This window comes from Bolinopsis microptera, chromosome 10, assembly GCF_026151205.1.
Source record: "Bolinopsis microptera isolate Bmic1 chromosome 10, MBARI_Bmic_1.0, whole genome shotgun sequence".
Lineage (NCBI taxonomy): Eukaryota > Metazoa > Ctenophora > Tentaculata > Lobata > Bolinopsidae > Bolinopsis > Bolinopsis microptera.
This window is the reverse complement of record NC_087081.1, coordinates 14,599,162-14,622,069: the sequence shown is the minus strand read 5'-3', so window position 1 is coordinate 14,622,069 and position 22,908 is coordinate 14,599,162. Positions and strand designations below refer to the sequence as shown.

General features: G+C 39.3%; 1 protein-coding gene across 3 annotated transcripts in view; it reads left to right on the top strand.

Moving 5' to 3' along the window:
• LOC134822033 (sushi, von Willebrand factor type A, EGF and pentraxin domain-containing protein 1-like) overlaps positions 1-22,746 on the top strand; it is a 30,180-nt gene extending 7,434 nt beyond the window's left edge. Inside the window, exons 4-43 of one of the 3 annotated variants that reach the window (XM_063832868.1) lie at positions 1,011-1,127; positions 1,346-1,531; positions 1,769-1,876; positions 2,200-2,373; positions 2,672-2,761; positions 2,982-3,122; positions 3,371-3,410; positions 3,498-3,676; positions 3,904-4,224; positions 4,375-4,515; positions 4,708-4,828; positions 7,030-7,154; positions 7,413-7,511; positions 11,406-11,543; positions 11,680-11,809; positions 12,062-12,198; positions 12,326-12,400; positions 12,583-12,655; positions 12,862-13,067; positions 13,369-13,452; positions 13,674-13,782; positions 14,143-14,267; positions 14,432-14,671; positions 14,789-14,873; positions 15,116-15,291; positions 15,849-15,927; positions 16,055-16,212; positions 16,474-16,547; positions 18,595-18,754; positions 18,912-19,139; positions 19,330-19,461; positions 19,748-19,846; positions 19,978-20,065; positions 20,223-20,365; positions 20,533-20,607; positions 20,820-20,975; positions 21,183-21,257; positions 21,473-21,759; positions 21,887-22,086; positions 22,289-22,746. In XM_063832868.1, the coding sequence (XP_063688938.1) occupies positions 1,011-1,127; positions 1,346-1,531; positions 1,769-1,876; positions 2,200-2,373; positions 2,672-2,761; positions 2,982-3,122; positions 3,371-3,410; positions 3,498-3,676; positions 3,904-4,224; positions 4,375-4,515; positions 4,708-4,828; positions 7,030-7,154; positions 7,413-7,511; positions 11,406-11,543; positions 11,680-11,809; positions 12,062-12,198; positions 12,326-12,400; positions 12,583-12,655; positions 12,862-13,067; positions 13,369-13,452; positions 13,674-13,782; positions 14,143-14,267; positions 14,432-14,671; positions 14,789-14,873; positions 15,116-15,291; positions 15,849-15,927; positions 16,055-16,212; positions 16,474-16,547; positions 18,595-18,754; positions 18,912-19,139; positions 19,330-19,461; positions 19,748-19,846; positions 19,978-20,065; positions 20,223-20,365; positions 20,533-20,607; positions 20,820-20,975; positions 21,183-21,257; positions 21,473-21,759; positions 21,887-22,086; positions 22,289-22,442 (5,528 nt within the window). In that variant the 3' untranslated portion in view covers positions 22,443-22,746. Of the gene's footprint in view, positions 1-1,010; positions 1,128-1,345; positions 1,532-1,768; positions 1,877-2,199; positions 2,374-2,671; positions 2,762-2,981; positions 3,123-3,349; positions 3,411-3,497; positions 3,677-3,903; positions 4,225-4,374; positions 4,516-4,707; positions 4,829-7,029; positions 7,155-7,412; positions 7,512-11,405; positions 11,544-11,679; positions 11,810-12,061; positions 12,199-12,325; positions 12,401-12,582; positions 12,656-12,861; positions 13,068-13,368; positions 13,453-13,673; positions 13,783-14,142; positions 14,268-14,431; positions 14,672-14,788; positions 14,874-15,115; positions 15,292-15,848; positions 15,928-16,054; positions 16,213-16,473; positions 16,548-18,594; positions 18,755-18,911; positions 19,140-19,329; positions 19,462-19,747; positions 19,847-19,977; positions 20,066-20,222; positions 20,366-20,532; positions 20,608-20,819; positions 20,976-21,182; positions 21,258-21,472; positions 21,760-21,886; positions 22,087-22,288 lie in introns of all 3 variants that reach the window. The other 2 variants (XM_063832867.1, XM_063832869.1) reach the window with 2 other exon arrangements.
• The last annotated feature ends 162 nt before the right edge of the window (positions 22,747-22,908 follow it).

Here is a 22,908-nt window from a genome sequence, read left to right as displayed (position 1 = left end):
TTACAGTTTATTGCAGTTTTTTGCAATAAACTTCAAGATAAATCAATAAACTTCAAGATATTGGTAAGTACATTGCCATTGCACGTACATATAATATATTTTGGGTGATCCTCACTCCGCAGAGTATCAAAGTATCTAGCAAATATATGCGGTAGAAATGAGTAATAGCTGCGCTTTTATCGTAATTATATGTGTTACTACTACTACTAAGATAAACAAGGAAATGTACTATAGTTATTTATTGATATTGTAAATAGTATTATAAGCACTGACAAAGTAGCTGCGTAAATTTAAAAACCATGCCAAATCGCTATTTTATTGCCGGAATAGTAATAATTCTCCGAGGTTAATTGATTCTATCTATTTTTATCAAGCTGTGCACCACAGCTGTGGTCAACAGAGCTAGAGCTATGATAAACTTCCGTGACCGTTAACATATTATTTTGATTGTCCCTAAAATGGTTACAAAGCACTTAATATGTTGAAGTGAAAATTCAGCTAAATGAAAGCTGTAAAAGCTCATATTGAGCAATATAAAAGCACAACATTGAGCACGGTTGGGACAGTGTTTTCTTTAAAAAAGTAAAAGCGCAATGGTGCAGCAGCTACCACTTCATTTAAATCAAGTTTGGGGCAAACTTCAGGGAATGCTAATCCAATCTGGAGCTTTTCGTCCGGTTTTTGTCTAATCTTATTGGTTTAGAATTGTACACAGAGGTAAAGCTATTATGACATGACGGGTGTTAAACAAACTGTTTTCCTGTTGTAGTCTTTAATTTAAATCAGTTTACGCACTGTAGCACTGTGGAGTTCGGGTCAAAACTCAACACAGAAAAATGTTCAATAATCCCTCACATTGAATTGTGTCGAACTAAATCATTAAAATCTATCAATCTGGAAAAATGAGTACTTACTCTTAATTACTCTTTTCTATTAATCTCGATAGATCGCTTTTACTTGCACTATCAGTTTCACTCGACTTTCATTCAAATCACCGTAAACAATCTCAGTTTGTCCGGATCTGGGAACGGTAGAACACGGTACCATTAAAAGCTTTCAGACTTACGCCAACTTAACATGCGATGAATTCTATTACGCGACCCATTACCACAAGGAGGAGATAAGAGGTTGGTGGGAATTTCACTTTCACTTTCACTTTCACTATCTGTTTCAATTTATAAACTCCAGTCTACAACTCAACCTTAGTTCATAGCTATGTTGAGTGTATTGTTAATATTTTGTTATTTTCTTTCTTCTTCTTAGAATCAACTTCTCTAATTTTTGCAAATAAAGTAAAATGTGACCCACCTTTTTATGTTGTAAATCGTGTATTTCACATCTAAAGGTAAATCCTGGGCAAGTATCGCATGTCAGTCGGACGGAACGTGGGACTTGCCGGAAGAGCCGCGCTGCGCACCACACACGTGTGACACTTTCAAGTGTGAACAGACAGTTGAAGCTATGGACTATAAGAAGCTTAACAGGACTTTCTGCTATGTTAGTAGCGCTGGGTTTCCTACCTGCGGGTATGGTTAGTTGTGTTCTTCATTCACTTTCACTTTCACTTTCACTTTCACTTTCACTTGACTATGTTCTAACATAAGTCCATTCGAATCAATTCAAATAGTAATCTAATTTTTTAGCATAACTGATAACCGAAACAGTAATATTTGCGGGCTTTGGTGCATCGTCCAATGCCATCTTTCCAAGCCAGTTGACAGCATAACCCAAGATATGATCGCACAATTTTTGATAAAGATTGTATCAGGTTGTCTTGAACCAAGTCCAAAGCCACATATAGTCCAAAAGCTGTCAATCTACTCGTATCCTAGCAACGCCTCATTCTGGTGCGATTCCGGATATTACTACTTGCAGGGTACGTCAAGCTAATTGCACTAATTAACTAATATATGAGTTTTCCGACTAATTAATAAATATATTAATTTAAGTTATCTGCTGGTTAGAAGCTGCTTGCTATTTAATAACAGTTACTTTACTTTAAAAAATAAATATTTTGACGGCTGTGAAAATCAAGTATTTTATCAGATACCCTATCCAGATTCTACTATAGTAACTACATACTCTATCACCCCGAATAAGCTATTTATTAAATAGTTCATCAACTCCTAATTACTCTTAATTACTCCTAATTACTCCTAATTACTACTAATTACTAATAATTACTACAAATTACTCCAGGACACCCGTTGGTGGAATGTAGAGTGCACGGTGAGGGTTCCTGGCACACTCCCCCCGGTGATCTAGTCAGACCTAACGAGTTCCGCTGTATAGCTCACACTTGCTACACTTGGACCAACTGTTTAGGCGATCAGTGGTGTGAGATGATCCTAGACACACCCACCTGCAAAGGACGTTAGTAAATGTTTTATTTTTTGTTTTTTAAAGAGAATATATTATAATAGCCCTTTAGCCGTTTTTCAACATTTGATAATAATTACTGTCCGCTCACTGGCTCATGACCACGTGACCTGTGATTATCCTCAGAGTTCCCCCCAATATTGTCACTTTATAACCCTTCTCCACGATAATCCCCTGTTACTTGTTATCTTTATAATTTGTAATGTGATAACCCTACTATCGTATCCTTATCACTACTCACGACCCATTAAATATATAATTACTAATATATAATTGTTTCCTCTATTTACAGCTTGCAGTACTCCTCTTCTAACTGATGGGATAGTCACCATTAACAAACAGATAGCTACGTTCGAATGTAACCAGTACTACTATTTAGAAGGTATGACTGTTTATTCGCTTTATTTTACAATAAATTGTTAAAGTTGAATTTGTTCATAATATGTCATTCATGTTATTATATAGAAGTATAGAGCAAAGCCATGGTCTGGAGACGTTGAAACATAAATTACAATTGAAATCACAGTGAAAGTGAAAGTGAAAGTGAAAGTGAAAGTGAAAGTGAAAGTAAAATTGAAAGTGAAAGTGGAAATGTCTCACAGGTTCGAACACTATCACGTGTAACTCAAACCTGGAGTGGGAGGAAGAATTCCCTGCTTGTGTGCAACACACCTGCGAAACGTGGACATGTCCGGATGATACTTACTGTGTTTTGCAGGATGACTCATTTAGCTGCTGGCCAGGTATTAGATAATTTACTGAATTATTAGTTACTTAATCATGTAAATATCAAAGAACAGTTGTCAGAAATAGTACAAAGGCTCTAAAAGCTTCTCAATTATCGAATTATTAAATTGATATTATTTCATCTATATAAGCGTTCGCTTCATGTTTTTTACCGTCCGTTCATTCTTTTCACTTTCACAAGTTTAACTTTTTAATTTTTACCAGCTAAACACATCTCATTCAGCTTGCCCGGTACCTCCCTCAGTTCCTCATGCGACAGTTCAATACGGGCCTTCTTACTCTCAGTAAGTCACCAGCCGTTTTATTTTGACTTTACTGAATTTAAACTCTACTGATTGAAAGTGAAAGTGAAAGTGAAACTTAACTCCCAGGTACGCATGTGAATCAGAGCAGTACAACATGGAAGGGGTCAGTACGTTGAAATGTAGCAAAGAAGGATCATGGAACAGTGATCCTCCTTCTTGTGTTCCACACGATTGTGCCAGTTGGGATTGTGAGGTGGACCAGTATTGCCTGACTGGTCAGGATGGAATGCCTGCTTGCTTCCCTGGTCTATAACTCTTAATCACTCTACTGTTAACTTTACTCTGTTATCTGTTTATTTGTGCTGTGTTTTTCAAAGCATTGTCATTAATTCATTTATTTTCTCTTATTTAGAATGCCATTACAGTGAAATTCTCGTTAACATTCTGGTTAAGATGAAATTCATAAACTTGGTAAGGTGTCAATAAAATACTATCATCGAACTATTTTGACCCTTTTCCTCCCCAATTCCAGGTTGTCCCTCTCTGACCCCCGACAGTATTCCCTCACCAACCCACACCTTCTCCTGCGACCAACACCACTATATTGATGGACCTGAAACCCTGAACTGTAAACCTAATGGGGAGTGGGAGGGTGAGCCACCCCAGTGTCTCCCTCACACGTGCGACACGTGGCCCTGCCTTGACACCCAGTTTTGTCTCGATATAGAGTCTGCGCTCAGTGTACCAACTTGTTACACTTCTTGTGAAGAATATGAGATGTTCAAGAATGGGAGATTCGTGAGCACTAAAAACACTATGACTTTCGTTTGCAACGAATATTATATCGTTAAGGGTAATTTATATCGTTGTATCTCGTGATGATTAGCAGCAATCTTGCTGGTTTAAAATCGTGTGCATGATAAATCTATTGAAACACGTAAAAAAATATGAATTGACTGTTCAAATTCCAGTAATTGATTATTTAATTGGTGATAATTTCCAGGAAAAAGCATGTTAACATGTCAAGATAATGGAGAGTGGAACGCACCCAAACCCACATGTGAGCCTCGGACATGCGACACCTGGAAGTGTGATGAAGAGCAGTACTGTGAGATGACGGATGGGAAACCTACTTGCTACCCTAGTATGTTTAACACAAGGGAATGTTTTATTCGGGATTATAAGTTAGGGATTGTTTTATTTCGTGTGGCCACTGTGTTCATAATTCTTTTATCATTTTAAAGTTTCCCCCTAAATCCCCTTCCTAAGTATTACGAACGAAAGTGAAAGTGAAATAAAATGAGAGTTAATTTTAATTAAATTATGTCCTTCTCAGAGTGCCCGAAGTTGAGTGACATTCAAAACGGTAAAGTGGAGCAGACTCCGGCCACGGCTACCTATACTTGTGTTTCTGACATGTTCTACATTCCTAACGATGAAAATAGACAATGGTGTCTGTAAGTCTGTTATAGCCGTTTTAAAACACAAGGAAATATTACTTTTTACTTTTGATACAGTCACAATCATCTGATAATTAAAAAATTCTAAATCTTATTTAAGATTTCCAACAAAAGGAAGTAAATACTAAATACTGATGTAATTTACGTCAAATATAGTAACTATAGTAACTATAGTAACTATAGTGACTATAGTAACTATAGTAACTATAGTAACTATAGTAACTATAGTAACTATAGTAACTATAGTAACTATAGTTACTATAGTAACTATAGTAACTATAGCAACCACATAACACCACCTCCCCACATAACACCACCTCCCCACATAACACCACCTCCCCACATAACACCACCTCCCCACATAACACCACCTCCCCACATAACACCACCTCCCACATAACACAACCTCCCCAAATAACACCACCTCCCCACATAACACCACCTCCCCACATAACACCACCTCCCCACATAACACCACCTCCCCGCATAACACCACCTCCCCACATAACACCATCTCCCCACATAACACCATCTCCCCACATAGCACCACCTCCCCACATAACACCACCTCCCCACATAACACCACCTCTCCACATAACACCACCTCCCCACATAACACCACCTCCTCACATAACACCACCTCCCACATAACACCACCTCCCCACATAACACCACCTCCACACATAACACCACCTCCCCACATAACACCATCTCCCCACATAACACCACCTCCCCACATAACACCACCTTCCCACATAACACCACCTCCCCACATAACACCACCTCCCCACATAACACCACCTCCCCACATAACACCACCTCCCCACATAACACCACCTCCCCGCATAACACCACCTCCCCACATAACACCACCTCCCCACATAACACCACCTCCCCACATAACACCACCTCCCCACATAACACCACCTTCCCACATAACACCACCTCCCCACATAACACCACCTCCCCACATAACACCACCTTCCCACATAACACCACCTCCCCACATAACACCACCTCCCCACATAACACCACCTCCCCACATAGCACCACCTCCCCACATAACACCACCTCCCCACATAACACCACCTTCCCACATAACACCATCTCCCCACATAACACCACCTCCCCACATAGCACCACCTCCCCACATAACACCACCTCCCCACATAACACCACCTCCCCACATAACACCACCTCCCCACATAACACCACCTCCCCACATAACACCACCTCCCCACATAACACCACCTCCCCACATAGCACCACCTCCCCACATAACACCACCTCCCCACATAACACCACCTTCCCACATAACACCATCTCCCCACATAACACCACCTCCCCACATAGCACCACCTTCCCACATAGCACCACCTTCCCACATAACACCACCTCCCCACATAACACCACCTCCCCACATAGCACCACCTCCCCACATAACACCACCTCCCCACATAACACCACCTTCCCACATAACACCATCTCCCCACATAACACCACCTCCCCACATAGCACCACCTCCCCACATAGCACCACCTCCCCACATAACACCACCTCCCCACATAACACCACCTCCCCACATAACACCACCTCCCCACATAACACCACCTCCCCACATAACACCACCTCCCCACATAACACCACCTCCCCACATAACACCACCTCCCCACATAGCACCACCTCCCCACATAACACCACCTCCCCACATAACACCACCTTCCCACATAACACCATCTCCCCACATAACACCACCTCCCCACATAGCACCACCTCCCCACATAGCACCACCTCCCCACATAACACCACCTCCCCACATAACACCATCTCCCCACATAACACCACCTCCCCACATAACACCACCTCCCCACATAACACCGCCTCCACACATAACACCACCTCCCCACATAACACCACCTCCCCACATAACACCACCTCCCCACATAACACCAACTCCCCACATAACACCACCTCCCCACATAACACCACCTCCCCACATAACACCACCTCCCCACAAAACACCACCTCTCCACATAACACCACCTCCCCACATAACACCACCTCCCCACATAACACCACCTCCCCACATAACACCACCTCCCCACATAACACCACCTCTCCACATAACACCACCTCCCCACATAACACCACCTCCCCACATAACACCACCTCCCCACATAACACCACCTCCCCACCAGTAAGGATGGTGTATGGAGTGGGTTCCCTCCTGAGTGTGTACCTCAAGGTTGTGCCACGTATATCTGTGGGCTGGATCAGTACTGCAAGATTGACGACACTTACAGTTTTATAGATTGCTATCCTGGTCAGTTGATTTATATTAAGAAAATATCTCTCATTGTAAACTAATTAGCTTGTTTTATTGAAATAAACTAGCTATAACATTATAATTAATCGACAGATTGTGTCCTGATTTATTTAGGTAAGTCTCATTTGGTGAACTTGGAATTCAGCAGAGAGTGACACATTTTCTAATTAGATATTTGCTCATATTCTATATAAAGCTACAGAAATTAAGAAGTAAGAGTCGGGAGATATAATAAATTATCTCATACATTTGCAGCGTGTCCAGATCTAGGATCAGTTAAAGACGGTACAGTTATTCAGCGTGATGAGTCTGCTATTATCTTCTGTGATAAGAACTTTTATCTTTACGGCACTGGTGAGTAAGCGCCATTATCAAATATATGGATATGTTAACTGCGAACAAAGTGACATACTTCAGCCTGTGCGATGAGTTTAAAATTGGGTGCTCTATTGAGTAGCGATCCGGAGTTCGCACTTATGTGCTCCTGATTTGCAAGGAGCCGACGGATATCACCTAGACCGGACTTTAGAGTCGCGCAAACATGTCACGTCTGTTTCCATCTACCTACCTACATGTAGATGGGTTTTATGTTTTGAGTACCTTAGTAGCATATTTAAACAGCTTCCGGAAAAATCATAATTTGGAAAATGTTCTCATTTTGAAATTCATTATGAGATTGACGGACGGCGCGATTGACAAATTTGTGTTGATAACTGAAACCATTGTGTCGATATTGATTACCGTGACATAAATGCGCGGCGTTTCCCGCTAAATTTTGGCGCATTTGGCATAACCGCTGATAACATTAATACAAATAACATTATCAGTAGATGAATCCATAAATTTGGAACATGGGCACATCGCAGTATTGGCCGTATTTGAGTGCTGGGAAGGCTCAGTTCGGTTTTCTAAAATGGATATAGCCGTAAGCTAGGCCTAGGAGCCATCAAAAGTCGTATAAAATTACCCATGGAATGACCAGAAATGAACGAAAATGAACATTCTTCTCAAAGTGCTCAGAATGGTTTAAAATGGGTCGGAAAGTGTTTACATTGGTCCTAGGACCACTCAAACCAAGTTTGGGAATCACTGCATGTCTAGAACCGATGTTACCTAGATGTTCCAAAATGTTCCAATTTTGGCACAATAATCCTCCTGAGAATCCAGATTTTTGGAACATGGGCACATCGAAGTATTGGCTGTATTTAAGTGTATTTAAGTGCTGGGAAGCCTCAATTCGGTTTTCTAAGATGGATATAGGTAAAAACTAGGCCTAAGAGCCATCAAAAGTCAAATAACATTACCCAGGTTCATGGAATGAACGAAAATGAACAAAAATGAAAATTTTCCTTAAAGCGCTCAGAATGGTAAGAAAATGGTGGCAAAGAGTCAATATTTTCGTCCAACAGAGTCTTAAAGTTGCATTCAGAATTATGTACAATTAGCACACGTACCTCCAAGAGAAGGCAGAAATTATTTTATTGGGCAACTATTTTGGTTTTAATAATCCCCCAATATATTGATGTATTTGTTCGTTGAGGGATGAAGGTTGCGGGTGAAAGGGTTGGTTGAGCGAGGTAGGTTGCTGGTGAAGGGGTTGGTTGAGTGAGGTGGACCAGGGGCTACATCACGTCTTCAACCCAGGGGGGGCGGAGCCCCTGGTGGGGGGGCACGGGGGCGAAGCCCCCCAATAGCAGGGGTCTGGGGGCGCAGCCCCCAGTGGGGTCAAGGGGCGGAGCCCCTTGTCGGGGGGATAGGGGGGCGAAGCCCCCCGGAAATTTTTTAAAGGAAATTAGACAATTTTGACGCATTTTCCAGTACTTGAGGGACACGAATTTACGTGCAGTGGGGCTACAGAGCAGTGGGTGCGAAAACAAAACTGTATACCATAGCCGTCTGGTTTAATGTTATGTTGAAGAATAAATTTTCATGTTTTTGTAAACTTGTCCCCCAAATCCCAGGGGGGGCAGCTGCCCCCCCGTTGATGTAGCCCATGTGGACTGCTGGTGCTTCTTTGAACTGGTAGATAAAGAGGTAGGCTCATCATTCAATTTAGTGAAGGGATTCATCGTCGTTGTAGTTGTTGTGGTTAACAGAGAGGGAAAATGATTTGTATAACTTAATTATCTATTTATTCTCTTCTTATTCATTAACAAGCTTGCTAAGTTAATCCTATTGCTGATGACCTGATCTGATCTTACGCCTCTACATCCGATCACACCAAATAAGATCGGATAAACTTGCTACGCTCGGATCACCTTATTCAGATCACATCTTTATTTGCTTCCACACATCTATTACACGAAGTGATGTGATACAAATGAAACTGATGTGATCTAAATATAGGGTGTACATTGTGTGACTGTCTGACTGTTTATGGAATCACTGCATGCCCAGAACCGATACGAGGGGTGCAGAATACCGAACCATCTTAACAGTACAGTAAATGAATAATCTGTTGATTGGCCTTATGACTCTTTCGTAAACTCTTTGGAATTGCTCAGAGCGGTTTAAAATTGGTCGGAAAGTGTTTGTATTGGTCCTAAGACCACTCGAATTGGAACATTTTGGAACATTGGCAACATCGGTTCTAGACATGCAGTGATTCCCAAACTTGGTTTGAGTGGTCCTAGGACTAATATAAACACTTTCCGACCAATTTTAAACCGTTCTGAGCATTTTTAGGACAATATTCATTTTTGTTCATTTTCGTTCATTCCATGAACCTGGGTAATGTTATTTGACTTTTGATGGCTATTAGAGTATTAGGCCTAGTTTTTACCTATATCCATCTTAGAAAACCGAATTGAGGCTTCCCAGCACTTAAATACAGCCAATACTTCGATGTGCCCATGTTCCAAAAATCTGGATTCTCAGGAGGATTATTGTGCCAAAATTGGAACATTTTGGAACATCTAGGTAACATCGGTTCTAGACATGCAGTGATTCCTAAACTTGGTTTGAGTGGTCCTAGGACTAATATAAACACTTTCCGACCAATTTTAAACCGTTCTGTCTGAGCATTTTTAGGACAATATTTATTTTTGTTCATTTTCGTTCATTCCATGAACCTGGGTAATGTTATTTGAGTTTTGATGGCTCTTAGGCCTACTTTTTACCTATATCCATCTTAGAAAACCAAATTGAGGCTTCCCAGCACTTAAATACAGCCAATACTTCGATGTGCCCATGTTCCAAAAATCTGGATTCTCAGGAGGATTATTGTGCCAAAATTGGAACATTTTGGAACATAGGTAACATCGGTTCTAGACATGCAGTGATTCCCAAACTTGGTTTGAGTGGTCCTAGGACTAATATAAACACTTTCCGACCAATTTTAAACCGTTCTGTCTGAGCATTTTTAGGACAATATTTATTTTTGTTCATTTTCGTTCATTCCATGAACCTGGGTAATGTTATTTGAGTTTTGATGGCTCTTAGGCCTAGTTTTTACCTATATCCATCTTAGAAAACCGAATTGAGGCTTCCCAGCACTTAAATACAGCCAATACTTCGATGTGCCCATGTTCCAAAAATCTGGATTCTCAGGAGGATTATTGTGACAAAATTGGAACATTTTGGAACATAGGTAACATCGGTTCTAGACATGCAGTGATTCCCAAACTTGGTTTGAGTGGTCCTAGGAACAATATAAACACTTTCCGACCAATTTTAAACCGTTCTGAGCATTTTTAGGACAATATTCATTTTTGTTCATTTACGTTCATTCCATGAACCTGGGTAATGTTATGCTACTTTCGATGGCCCTTAGACCTAGCTTGCAGCTATATCCATCATTTACAATTATTTTTGGCACTATTTAGAGCTTATTAGGGCAAATAAATGCATGGCACACTTTTGGCACAATTTTGGCACATGTTCCAAAAATGTTCCAAAAATGTTCCAAAAATCTGGATTCATCAACTCAACATTATTATTTAGTTTCCCCAGCCAATAATGATGAGCTTGAAATTTGAATACGTTCAAATTCATATGATTGATGGATCAGAGTTGGAGCCGGCTGTAAAGTTTACAGCTGGCTCCAACAACAGTGTAAACAATATTCTTGGATACAAGACGTGTTACCTGATCATTTTTACTCCGCTCATACTTGACAGACTCATTATTACCGTATTGTATGTAGAATATAGACCTAGAAATTTGATAGAGAGCTCTGAAATGAGAAATCATAGAACATATAATAATGAGTTAGTGCTCTTATAAGATTAGTAATGAAGTATTCCCCAGAAACCTTGCTCTGCCAAAATGACGGAAGTTGGAATGATGTTCTACCAGTGTGTTTAGTTCATGTCTGTCAAACTATATCCTGTAACGAGGATCAAATCTGTGTAAATACGGTGGACGGATTTCCTGTCTGTACACAAGGTATTTCCGTCGCTCTAAATATTTAGCGTGAATTATCCGTGAATTTTTCGTTTCATTTTCACAATTTCTCTCAACATTCACCATCACCTTTTGTCTCAACATTCACTTTCACATTCACTTTCCTGTTTCGCTACAGCATGTCCGAGTTTCGACATTACCGACGAACGACTACAAGTCAATGTCATGGATGCACAAGCTGTCTTCTCCTGCGATCTAACAGATGATTATTTTCTGTGGGGCCATTCCACCCTCAACTGTTTACCAAGGTGACTATTATTTTTCGCAATTCGCAGTCGAATCAACTCTAATCAATAAAATTGCAATTTATTTAACCCAAATCAGATTTAATTCATTATCGGGCGTCGGCACAGTTCAATATTGATAATTTGAATATATCACGACTCATTCATAAAATTTGGCAAATTTATGAATGAGTGCTATTTCCCCGATCAATCTACTTCGAGAATTTATAGCTTGTTTTTAATCTGATCAATTAACCAATTATACTCCATCGTCAGTGGAGAGTGGGATAACGACCCTCCGACTTGTGAAAAGAGCTATGTATTTCGTGAGGGACACCAGGAGTGTCTTGATTTGATATGTGGGCAGCACGAGTACTGTAATGGCTTCGAAGAAATCAAGAAATGTCACCCAAGTTAGTTCTTTTTGTTACGATTTGCAAGCTTACTTTTTAGATTAGACTTGCAGAGTTTGAAAATTCCCTTTTGAATCTTCCCGTAACTAGGGGGAAACAAGTCATGAAGTTCATTTACACTTTACAGGGTGTGCAAAGATTACACAAGCGGATTACAATGAAGGCGAGGTGGCACCAAAAGTGACCTACAGATTTTATCAAAGTTGTTAAACTCATACTTTTATTAATACGTATTACAAAATACGATACCTATTTATTCAATTATTGACGTATTTTATTTTGAAGAAATATACGCGTATTTTCTTAAGGACTTAATACAAACTTATTATTGCTTAAAATTAGCCGTATTGAACAATTTTAACAATCTCTGATATTATTAAACAGACGGGATAAGGACGGAACACCTTGTCGCTTACATAAGCTGCCCTTCTCACTCTTACCTGTCTCATACAAACGAGTAAGTGGTGCGAGATTTGATGTTATAATCTTTAGTGTTCTTTGTTTACTGTTCTTTGTTTAGTGTCTTTGTAAAGTGCTTTTTGTGCGATTTTTACCAACAGAATCACTTTCCAAGTCTGCATAACATAATGAAATATAACCGGACTTCTTATACGAGATCCAGGTTTCCACAAGGTAGCATTTGCGTGACGTTACTGACATTAGGTTGGTTGAAGTTGCAAAACTGTGGTTACGGCGAGTCTGTGTTGCAATAAGCCCACCTTGTCATGTGGTAACTTGTATGCCTGACGGTAACTGGAATGATTTGTCGCCTCCCCACTGTATTCCACACGATTGTTCGACATGGGAGGAACCTTGCGCTGATGGTGAAATGTGCGAGATGGTGAATGGAAAACCTGCCTGTGTTTTAGGTAAGTTTTAGGGAGTTCGGTAATCTGTCGGTGGAAAATTGAGGCACAGATAATGCACGGTTAAGGAACACAGCGAATTTTGCCAAAGATCTCTGACAAGAAGATATTTGTCTTTTAAACTCTGGTTGATCGTACAGAAACATAACTTTTGGTCAATAGAAATTACTAGCTATACTGGAAGAATACTCAATAAGTAAGATTGAGTTCGAAATAAGCTAATTTATACTAATAAGTAATAATATGCCAATTTGATATGATTGTTGTGCTGTAGTAATTGTGGTCTAATTTAGGGGGTTTTCAGGCGATTGTTCGGCAATAACGTGCGCTGACGATGAGTTTTGTTACATGGACTTCCTTTCGGGTAACATACCTGTCTGTAAGAAGGGTAGGTTGTGTTAAAATCCTTGTTTTATGGTTACACTCAGATTCCCTGCGTCGAATAAAAAATCGTTGGAAATTTCTTTCAAAACCGGAAGGAGGGGAGATAAGAACGGGTGTTCTAATATCATGAATGGTCCCTAAATATCTAGGACACCAATTCTGATTTATTGTAATCTCCGAAAATTGTAATAAATAGAAATCTAGACTTCAACAGTGTCATTTCAGCTTGCCCTGACCTGGAAAACCCTGTGTTCGGAGCTGTGGAGAAAAGTAATACCGTAGCCAAGTTTACGTGTCAGAGTTCTCACTATTTGGTGGGAGCCTATAAACTAAGGTATATATATATTGCGCAGGAATGACATTCTTTATTCGCTCCTGATACATACCATGATAGGGATGTTTGCTCCAATCACCATGGCGGTAGCTTCAAATTCTCTGTTTTTGTTCATATTGAGGGTCCCGACCGACCTTAGCTGATTTTTGAGGTGTGAAGGTCTCAATTCTCATCGCGTCCTACTGTGGCGTTTGGCTTGTCTCCAATATATAGGTTCGTTGGCTCAATCAGCATTTAGGCTCTTAAATTGTCGACTATTAAATTGTCGACTCTAGAAGGCCAAGATAAAGTGCAAAAACTCGTCCCAAAATATTTATTCAAGTTACCCCAAGCTGTATTCCTGATAATCGCAATCCTAAGGTGTGAAGAAGGAATCTGGGATAATTCAGCACCCACTTGCGAAGCCTACACTTGCGAAGAATGGGAATGTGATTCTGTCAATGAGTACTGCATCGTTTTTCAGGGGATACCAGTTTGTCAACAGGGTGAGCTCATTATGACCTGTTAATCATCAACATCACTTTTAATTTTATTTACTTTTATAGGTCACGTCAAGTGTATAATGTATATTGTATAATATGTACATTGTGCGAGTGTCGCAATTGCAAATCTTGTTACCGAAAACTTCGTAAGAGGCATCCATTTTCAGCTTGTCCATTATTAGCACAACCTACAAATGGAGCTGTTGAGCAAACGTACACATCAGCTACATTTTATTGTGATAAATTCTATAGAATGGAAGGAAGTAGTTTGCTGTCCTGCCAGTCTAACGGACATTGGGACCGCGCAGCACCCACGTGCAAACCTCATGATTGTAGCTCGTGGGTATGCTCAGTGGACGAGTACTGTCTTTTGAGTGACAAAAACTCTTTGCCATCATGCTTCAAATGTAAGTACGTTGGTCACCTCTTATTTTTTAGTGAGTGTGTTGCTTCTGTTGATTAGGTTATATTAATTTTTCAAGCTCTATCTAAAAGAAATTATAAATCAAACTCTCTGTTTTCAGCTTGCCCGAAGCTGTCTGATACCCAACTAAAATCAGTGGCTCAAACCGATACAACAGCAACGTTTCAATGCTTGAGTATATACAGGTCAGGGACTTAGTTGTTTCAAACCTTATAAACTTACGGTTTCAACCTGGTGTCACGGTATACGAGTTACAATCGAACCGAACAGTTGTAAAAGTGTGTAAACATGATGATGAAAAAATTGTCCTTGTGGTTGTTATATTACTAGCTCTCTATCTGTTAACTTAGTCAGTCAAGCAGTGGTTGCGGGTAATCAATAATTATTCATGCGTGTCATATAAGAAAGCATGGAATACTATTACTAGGTACTTGAAGGGACTGAGCACATTATTGTGCTCTACTGCGGGTGTGTGGGACGGTGACGCGCCCACGTGCATTAAACACACGTGCAAAACATGGAATTGTGGCAACCCTCCAGTCGGGGAGACCGGGCACCTTTGTGAGTGGGACGCGGATATTCCTGGTCCTACATGTTACTTGAGTGAGTTTATTAATTACATGTTACTTGAGTGAGTTTATTAATTTGTAAAAAGCTTGAAATTACAAGTTTTCCTGTTTTTGATTACCATGATATCATGTTAAGTTTTAATATGCATTCACCTTTATACCAAATGGTCTCTTTTGGATTCTGATCGAGTTTAGAAGGGGAATTAAGTTATAGTGACTCAACAAAGAGTTAAAGTACACTCAGTTTGTTTTTATAAAGAAGCCCTTTATAAAAGTATAAAGACAAAGCCTCACATGAACAAAAATTAAAGACGGCACTTAACAGCCTAACAGGTCTCAAAATAGATGGGATGTAATATTGTAATAAAGCACATTTCACACACTGACCTTACGTCTACCAGCAAATTTAAAGACGGGTTGCGATGAATTAAAGACGGTGAAGCCTTTAAAATGGTCAAAATTAAAGACGCTGAAGCTTTCGCACAATGTTAACCGTCTTTATGCGTCTGTATAACAACTGAGTGTAAATATTCTGTAAATTCTCATAATTTCTGATGAAAATTCAGTTTAATTTATCCATCTGATTTTCAGAGTCGCCTGTTTTAGTAGCTCCTGACCATGGGAATGTTAATGTGAAAAGTCGACTAACTGTGTTTGATTGTGATAGCAAGTAATTTCTTTCGGTTATCTTACTTTTGTTGTACGGCCCTTTCAACTTACGAAACGTTTAATCTACATTTCCGTTTTAGATTGATGAACAATTTTAGTTCAAATAAATCTCTACCACTTTCTATTAGATATATATTGGAAGGAGAGAAGACGCTAAGCTACAACCACATTACGGAAAAGTGGAGTGCGCCCCCGCCCACGTGCATCCCACGCACGTGCGCGGAATGGGTTTGTTCTGAAACTGAGTACTGTAGTATTATTAACAACCTTCCCTCCTGCAAAACATGTTAGTCGTTTTGAATTCTGTACCTTAACTTGTCAAGTTTGTAATTCAACTTTCATTCTCGTTTTGGAATGAACAAGCAGCATCGTAACATTATTGTCTTCAACATTATGTCATACAACAATAACAGTGACCTTCAGCACTTGAAACCTCCTCAAGCCTCCACTGAATTATTTACCATTGGTATTGTTGGAATGTGCTGTAAAAATAAATCATTGTTTTGTTAAATAATTGTTAATTATTAATGTCTGCAAAATATTTCAGCGTGTCCAGCATTGCCGTCACTAAGTAACGGAGACCTCTCCGTGGTGGGAGGGACTGCTATGTTCTCGTGTCAGGTTTTCTTATCAATGTTGTCGAGATGGAATTTATAGTTTAGTTTGGGCCATACTGTCTTCGTTCATCCATTTTGTATCCTAATGATAATGTCTATTCAACCAGCAAACCATTCTCATTCAATTACGCAATAGTTTCAAAATTCCAAATTGAAGCTGCAGAAGAGTCAGCGGTGACGTCAGCAAACATGGTACCGGGCTCTTTTCGGTTAACTCTGGCAACAAGATACTTTCCTTCTTGTCTTCCCTGTGCTTTCTTCAATTTGTAGCCGTTCACTGCCGGTTCAATGACCCACGACTCATCTTCGGGTTTGTGAGGTGTCCGGTGCACTATGACTCGTCCATCTCCGTTATCACGTGTGTCGCTGTGCACTGACATAGCGAAGTTTCTATAGCAGCAACAGGTTTTTTTCCGGAATACGAGCTTGTAGCAGGTGCATTCATTTTGACAGCTGCATGCTGCTTTTTCAATCGTCCACGGAATCCCCTTGGAAGTGTGGACTGTGGTGGACAGAAAGTAGGATATAATGTTCCTCTTGTCAATAAGGCTAATCGACAGGACTTGTCCAGCTCCAGGTGCATCCACCTTTTTAACAAGGTAGTGAGACCCGGCAGCAGGAACGAATGGTTCTCTTACATCTCCATTTTCATCTCCTCCATCTTCATCGTCGCAGGAGAAGTCACATTTCTTGATCACCACCTTTTCGACCTTGGCACATTTTTTGACGTCTTTCTTTTCCATTTTTCCGTCTCCAGATTTGCAACCTTCAAGTTTTTTCGGTTTGAATCCTTTGGAGAGACAATCTTTAAATTTCTTTTCCAAACTGTCACATTTTTTGTTTGCAGCCGTTAGCGCCACCAATCCGCATATCACCGAGACAAACAACAAGATTCTCATGATGCTAAAAAGGTTAATTGGATCAATTGTTATTCATAATATTCAGATCTGGGAAATATGGAAATAATAATACGTAAAATTACTTTCGAAGTCTTGCTTTGTGATTTAAACGTGTTGATCCGTACTTAACAATGTGTCGACATTTTAGAATAACTAACACTGACTTTAGAATACTAAAAAATATACAGATAATTCTGTGTGATTAAGCAAAACTTAAAAAGTAACAGAGGTCTGAACAATATGGCTGAACTATTTTAAATCAATAAAAATAAATGATAAATTTACCTCCATAGATTAGCTTTTAAAGCTGCACTCAAAACGCAGCAGTCAATCAGTCGCCTCTTTGTTCATCCTCATTCATCTTCGACACAAAGACCAAGTGATAGCCCGGCGTCTATTTACTGATAAAGAACAATATTGACATTAAGTACGTGTCAGAAAACAATAAACCATACGAACTTTTTTCTTATTACAGTTAAAGTTGGTTTGTTAAAGCGTGGACCGTTTTATTTGATCCAATAATTTTAACAATCTCATTCACTTTTCATGATATTATATTCATCTAGTGTTGAGGCTAAAACTTATGATGGACGTCTTTGTTCTAAGTATAGACCGAGACTCACAGACTATGCTATTATTGTCACATGAACTATTGCCCTTTTTCAATATGATAGTTTAAACTTTTAAACAACCTCTTTCACCTTTTATAACCGTATATATACTCAGCTAGTGCTGAGGCTATAACTAAAGATCGGAGTCTTCGTTCTAACTGTAAACGCTTTTGTTGTTTTATTTATTGTGATTAGAATTGAACGGAAACAGATGATAATCATGGGCTATTATTAACTGAATTCTGAGCTGAATAATTTTCAGTGAAGACAGAACGAGTTGTTGTTTATCTATCAAACAAGAAGTTCGAATGTTTCTAAATCTAATCAACCACTGTAGTCTATAAATCAGAGGGATCAACGTTTACATCTACCAACACTACGTCCGCGTCAATAGCATCATTCTAATTAAATTCTAATTTCATGTTTAATGAGACTATATAAGACTATATAAGACTATATAAGACTATATAATGAGACTATATAAGACAAATGTTTAGATTCTAACGGGATTCTAACCAATCTTTCAATCCCATCCTTTCAGGATGACCACTACTTCTTGGAGGGGTCAGAAAAGTTAGACTGTGTAGAAGGAGAGTGGGAAGGAGAGGCGCCCACGTGCACAGTACATACCTGCGACACATTCCTTTGTGAGGAGACAGAGTATTGTGAGGTCCAGGACAACATTCCCACATGTTTACCACGTGAGCTGATCAGTGATTTGTATTTGATAACCGAAACTCTATTATTACAATTTTTATATATATACCTAGCTTGCTCTAAAGACATATGTTGTAAACATTTCTGTGCCATCCACCGTTGTAGTGTTTGCAGCTTGCAGATTAAACGAAACCACCGCAGGATGCGAGGAACTAGAGCTAGAGAACGGAACAGCCACCATGCACAAGGGGGCCGCCACATTCCACTGCAATCAGTACTTCTACATGTCGGGAGAGTCACGTATTACCTGTTCTAACAGTGCGTGGACGGGAAGTGAACCGGAATGTGTGCCACATACTTGTAATACTTATCCGTGTGGTGCGGAGGAGTTCTGTGAATTACAGGGAGACATTACCACTTGTTATCAAGGTTCCTGCATTTTTTACTAATGCCTTTATTTTGATTTTAAAACTTAAAAGGTCAACCATTTGATTCCCATCCTTCTTTGATTCTTTTGATATTCGGTTGAGTTTGATTTATTCTCAGCAACAAACATCTAGAGCTTGTATTTAAAAAAAAGATATTTAACATTGTCCCTTACTATCAACATATTTTGTAGGTTGTCAAGAAGTGCTATTACTAGAAAACGGTACTGTAGAACACACAAAGAAACGAGCAAAATTTCAGTGTGATGAATACTTTTATCTAGAAGGTGTAAATTCTGTGACATGTAAAGGCGGGAGTTGGTCAGGTATTGTTGGCATATTAATTTGATGGTTTTTAATTTCAATACACCTTTTAAGAAACATTGAGCTGACCAATTAGTCGATTAATTGTGAATGGCGATAGCATTAGACACAATTAAGTTACTTAGAGTTAGATTCCAGGATCTTCGAAAAATGCCCGAAAATCACCGCAAATGGTAATATGGGACCGATGTATGAAATTTCGATTTATTAAAAAAATTAGTCAGTTGATTATATCAGTCCACAGAATAAATAGTCAGTCAATGATTAGTTAATTAGCTAATTATCCAGGTGATCTACCCAAATGTGTTCCTCATGACTGCGCGAGCTGGAGTTGTGGGTCTGATATGTTTTGTTTAATGGAACACGACACTCCTACTTGTCACCTTGGTATTTAATATTTACTACTTCGTTGAAGTTTTTTGTCTTGTTAAATTATTACCTGACTAGATACATATATCATTAATTATAATTAATTTGTATAAAATCGTCCAATTACATAGTCAATGAAAATATTTCAGCGTGTCCAGTGTTAGATACATTAGATAACGGATCTGTGGTACAGCATTCCACTACAGCTCGCTACACGTGCGACAGTCTTTACAGAAGGTACTAGTTCTAACACACAAAACAAGCTGTCATTCCAGCGCATTCTATTTAAACTATTGAACCCCTCTATACTAATCATCTTCATCCGATCTTAAAACGAATAACACAGCAGTTACTCCTTCACTTAAATCGATATAACCACGTTCCTGCTCCACAGAGTAGGGAGGAACGTTCTGCACTGTGTTGAGGGAGAATGGGACGGGACCCCGCCTCTCTGTGTCTTTCGAACATGTGAATTCTACAGCTGTCCTAGTGGAATGTACTGCGAGGAGGTGGACGGAGTTCCTGCTTGCTTTAAAGGTTTAAAGTTTATTTGAAACACAAAATAGCACCATTACTTTTTTGGCTGTAGTATTCTGTCTCGTTTTGTTGGGTCAAGTTTTGAAAATGATTTGGTATAACATATTAACATTGACTATCTTTGCATTACATATTTCTTAATACGGTACTTATACCCACTGTTTCAGAGTGCACAACACCTACTGTGTACAGTGGTAACGTAACAAGAACGACCAGTTCAGCTCAGATCACTTGTCTTGAAGGTAAAGGTGGGGGCCGGGGGGGGCTAGATAAGAAGGGTTTACCTCCATCAAATAAAAGGTGTAGTTTTTGCTATATTCTACTAATGGTAGAGTTATGCTCGGAAGAAACCCCGGCCCAGGCACAAATCCCTTGTGTATTGGTCTAACTCGCATCGTGTATAACATGAACACAGATCTAGCGCCGTATAAAATATTACTCTCCAGAATTTCAGGTTTTCAGATGAACGGTGCGGGAACAGTGCACTGTAGTAACGGAGATTGGGATCCGGAACCACCCTCTTGTATCCCAACAAAGTGTGAGCTCCTGGAAACTTGCCAGGAGAACCATTCTTGTAGATTGATAACCGGAATAGCTATCTGCTCTCCAGGTAAATGGTGTTTAGCACTTAGGGAAATTATCAAGACTTACTCGCGTGACGGAGACATTTTGAGACCCTTTTTGGACTTTGCATCAAATTTAAAACTAAAAGTCTTGAAATAAATTTCACAGCTGGCTCTGTGAATCCTTGAACACAATAATACCAATGATACTATCTGATCATGCAAATACTGCAGCTTTTAAATCTTCTCCTCAGACTGCCCTACATTAGACATCCCTAACGGACAGGTTTCAATCTCCAACTTTGTGGCTTCCCTCTCCTGCAAGCCAGGTTATCAGCTTATGTCGATGTTATTGCGAATAATTTGTGAATAATAGAGGTCTATATCAATCATCATGCATCAGCTTCTGTCAGTTTCCCTTGTCACCTTGCCCTTTTGTTAAAAAACATGATGACATCATCAGTAAAACCAACACTAATAACTTTACTAAAAAGTGGGAATCTCTTTCACAACGTCTGTTAACAAAAAAACAAACAACTATCAGGGTACAAAATGAGAGGAGTATCCACTGCTCTGGTATGTCGACTGGACGGTAGTTGGGGTGCCTCCCCACCCTTATGTATAGAGCCCCGCTGGGACTACCACAAGGAACAGCTGGGCGTATGTTTAGCTGACCTGAGATACGTCTCCAGCTGTGATGACGTCATCGAGGAGTTTAAGGAGGAGGTAGAGGATGATGTTATGTCACTTGATTTCTTGTTGGGGGTTATGAATGAGACAGAATACAGCAGCACCCGACATAGTTTCCTTGTCAGCAAGCTGCTTTTGCAGGTGACTTATTATTGATATTATCTGCGCTACATATCTTAAAAGTTAAAAGAGTGATCGTCTAACCTGACTGCCAGCTATTTATCACCGGCCTTGACCGTACTGTGCTGTAATTTTAATAATATTACAGGAGATGCAGCCCCTTGAAGATAGGTTTACCGATAAGATTCGAGATTATGTCAAAGATATTGCCGTTAAGAATGTTGACTTTATGTTTTCTTTTGAAGATGGTGAAATAAAACCTGGTATTGTTCGGAAGATAGTTGCTATGACGATGCGACTTTTAAACTCAATCATTCGTTCTGTTCAGAGAGACCTTAACTCCAAGAGGTTCGAGTTAAGATATTTATTAATACCGGTCCTCATATCAAATAAAGGTTTAAATACCGACGGATTCGTTCTATAATCTATAGATATACTATTACTTACATTATTTGGGCTGTTCAAATAGGCATAAAATTTGTTTTTGATCCATTTCATATCAATCTGTTTTTAAAACTTTTGGATTTTTAACATATCTACACTTCCTCAGGACAGATTTCGACAAAGATCATTGGAGAAAGAGAGGTCGTAGTAACGAGGGACCTGATTTAGATATATTCTCCAGGGAACCCAACTCTGTGCTGATGAAAAGTCTTAAAGAAGTCGGAGAACATCTAGTCGGAATATTAGTTTCAAAGAACTGAACTCGATTTAATGTTTTAACATTTAAAAAATTAATTCTTAATGTTGAAATTGAAAATTAAACGTTTTAAGTTTATGATAATTATCACTATGCACAGATCCCAGTCATGTTTACTTTTAGTGGATGCTTGAATATTTTGCATCTTAAAATTTAAGATTTAACTTAATAATAAAGCTAATTTAAGACTTAAATTAGCTTTATTATCTTACTATATATAAAGCGAGACGATATATATATATTTATCCGTGTCATTTTACTGACACCACGGCATCAAGTTAAACGCGAATTTCTGCAAAAACCGTAAAAGATATTATATATATACAACTAAAACTTTTTTGACTGGGTCAAATGCTTTAATGGCCTCCAAATCAGCATGAAAAAATAAAAAATAGGCCAAGAAATAGGAGTTTTAGAGCCCAAAATTTGGTACCCTACGTGGTGTCAAAAACGCGAATTAAATGGGTAAT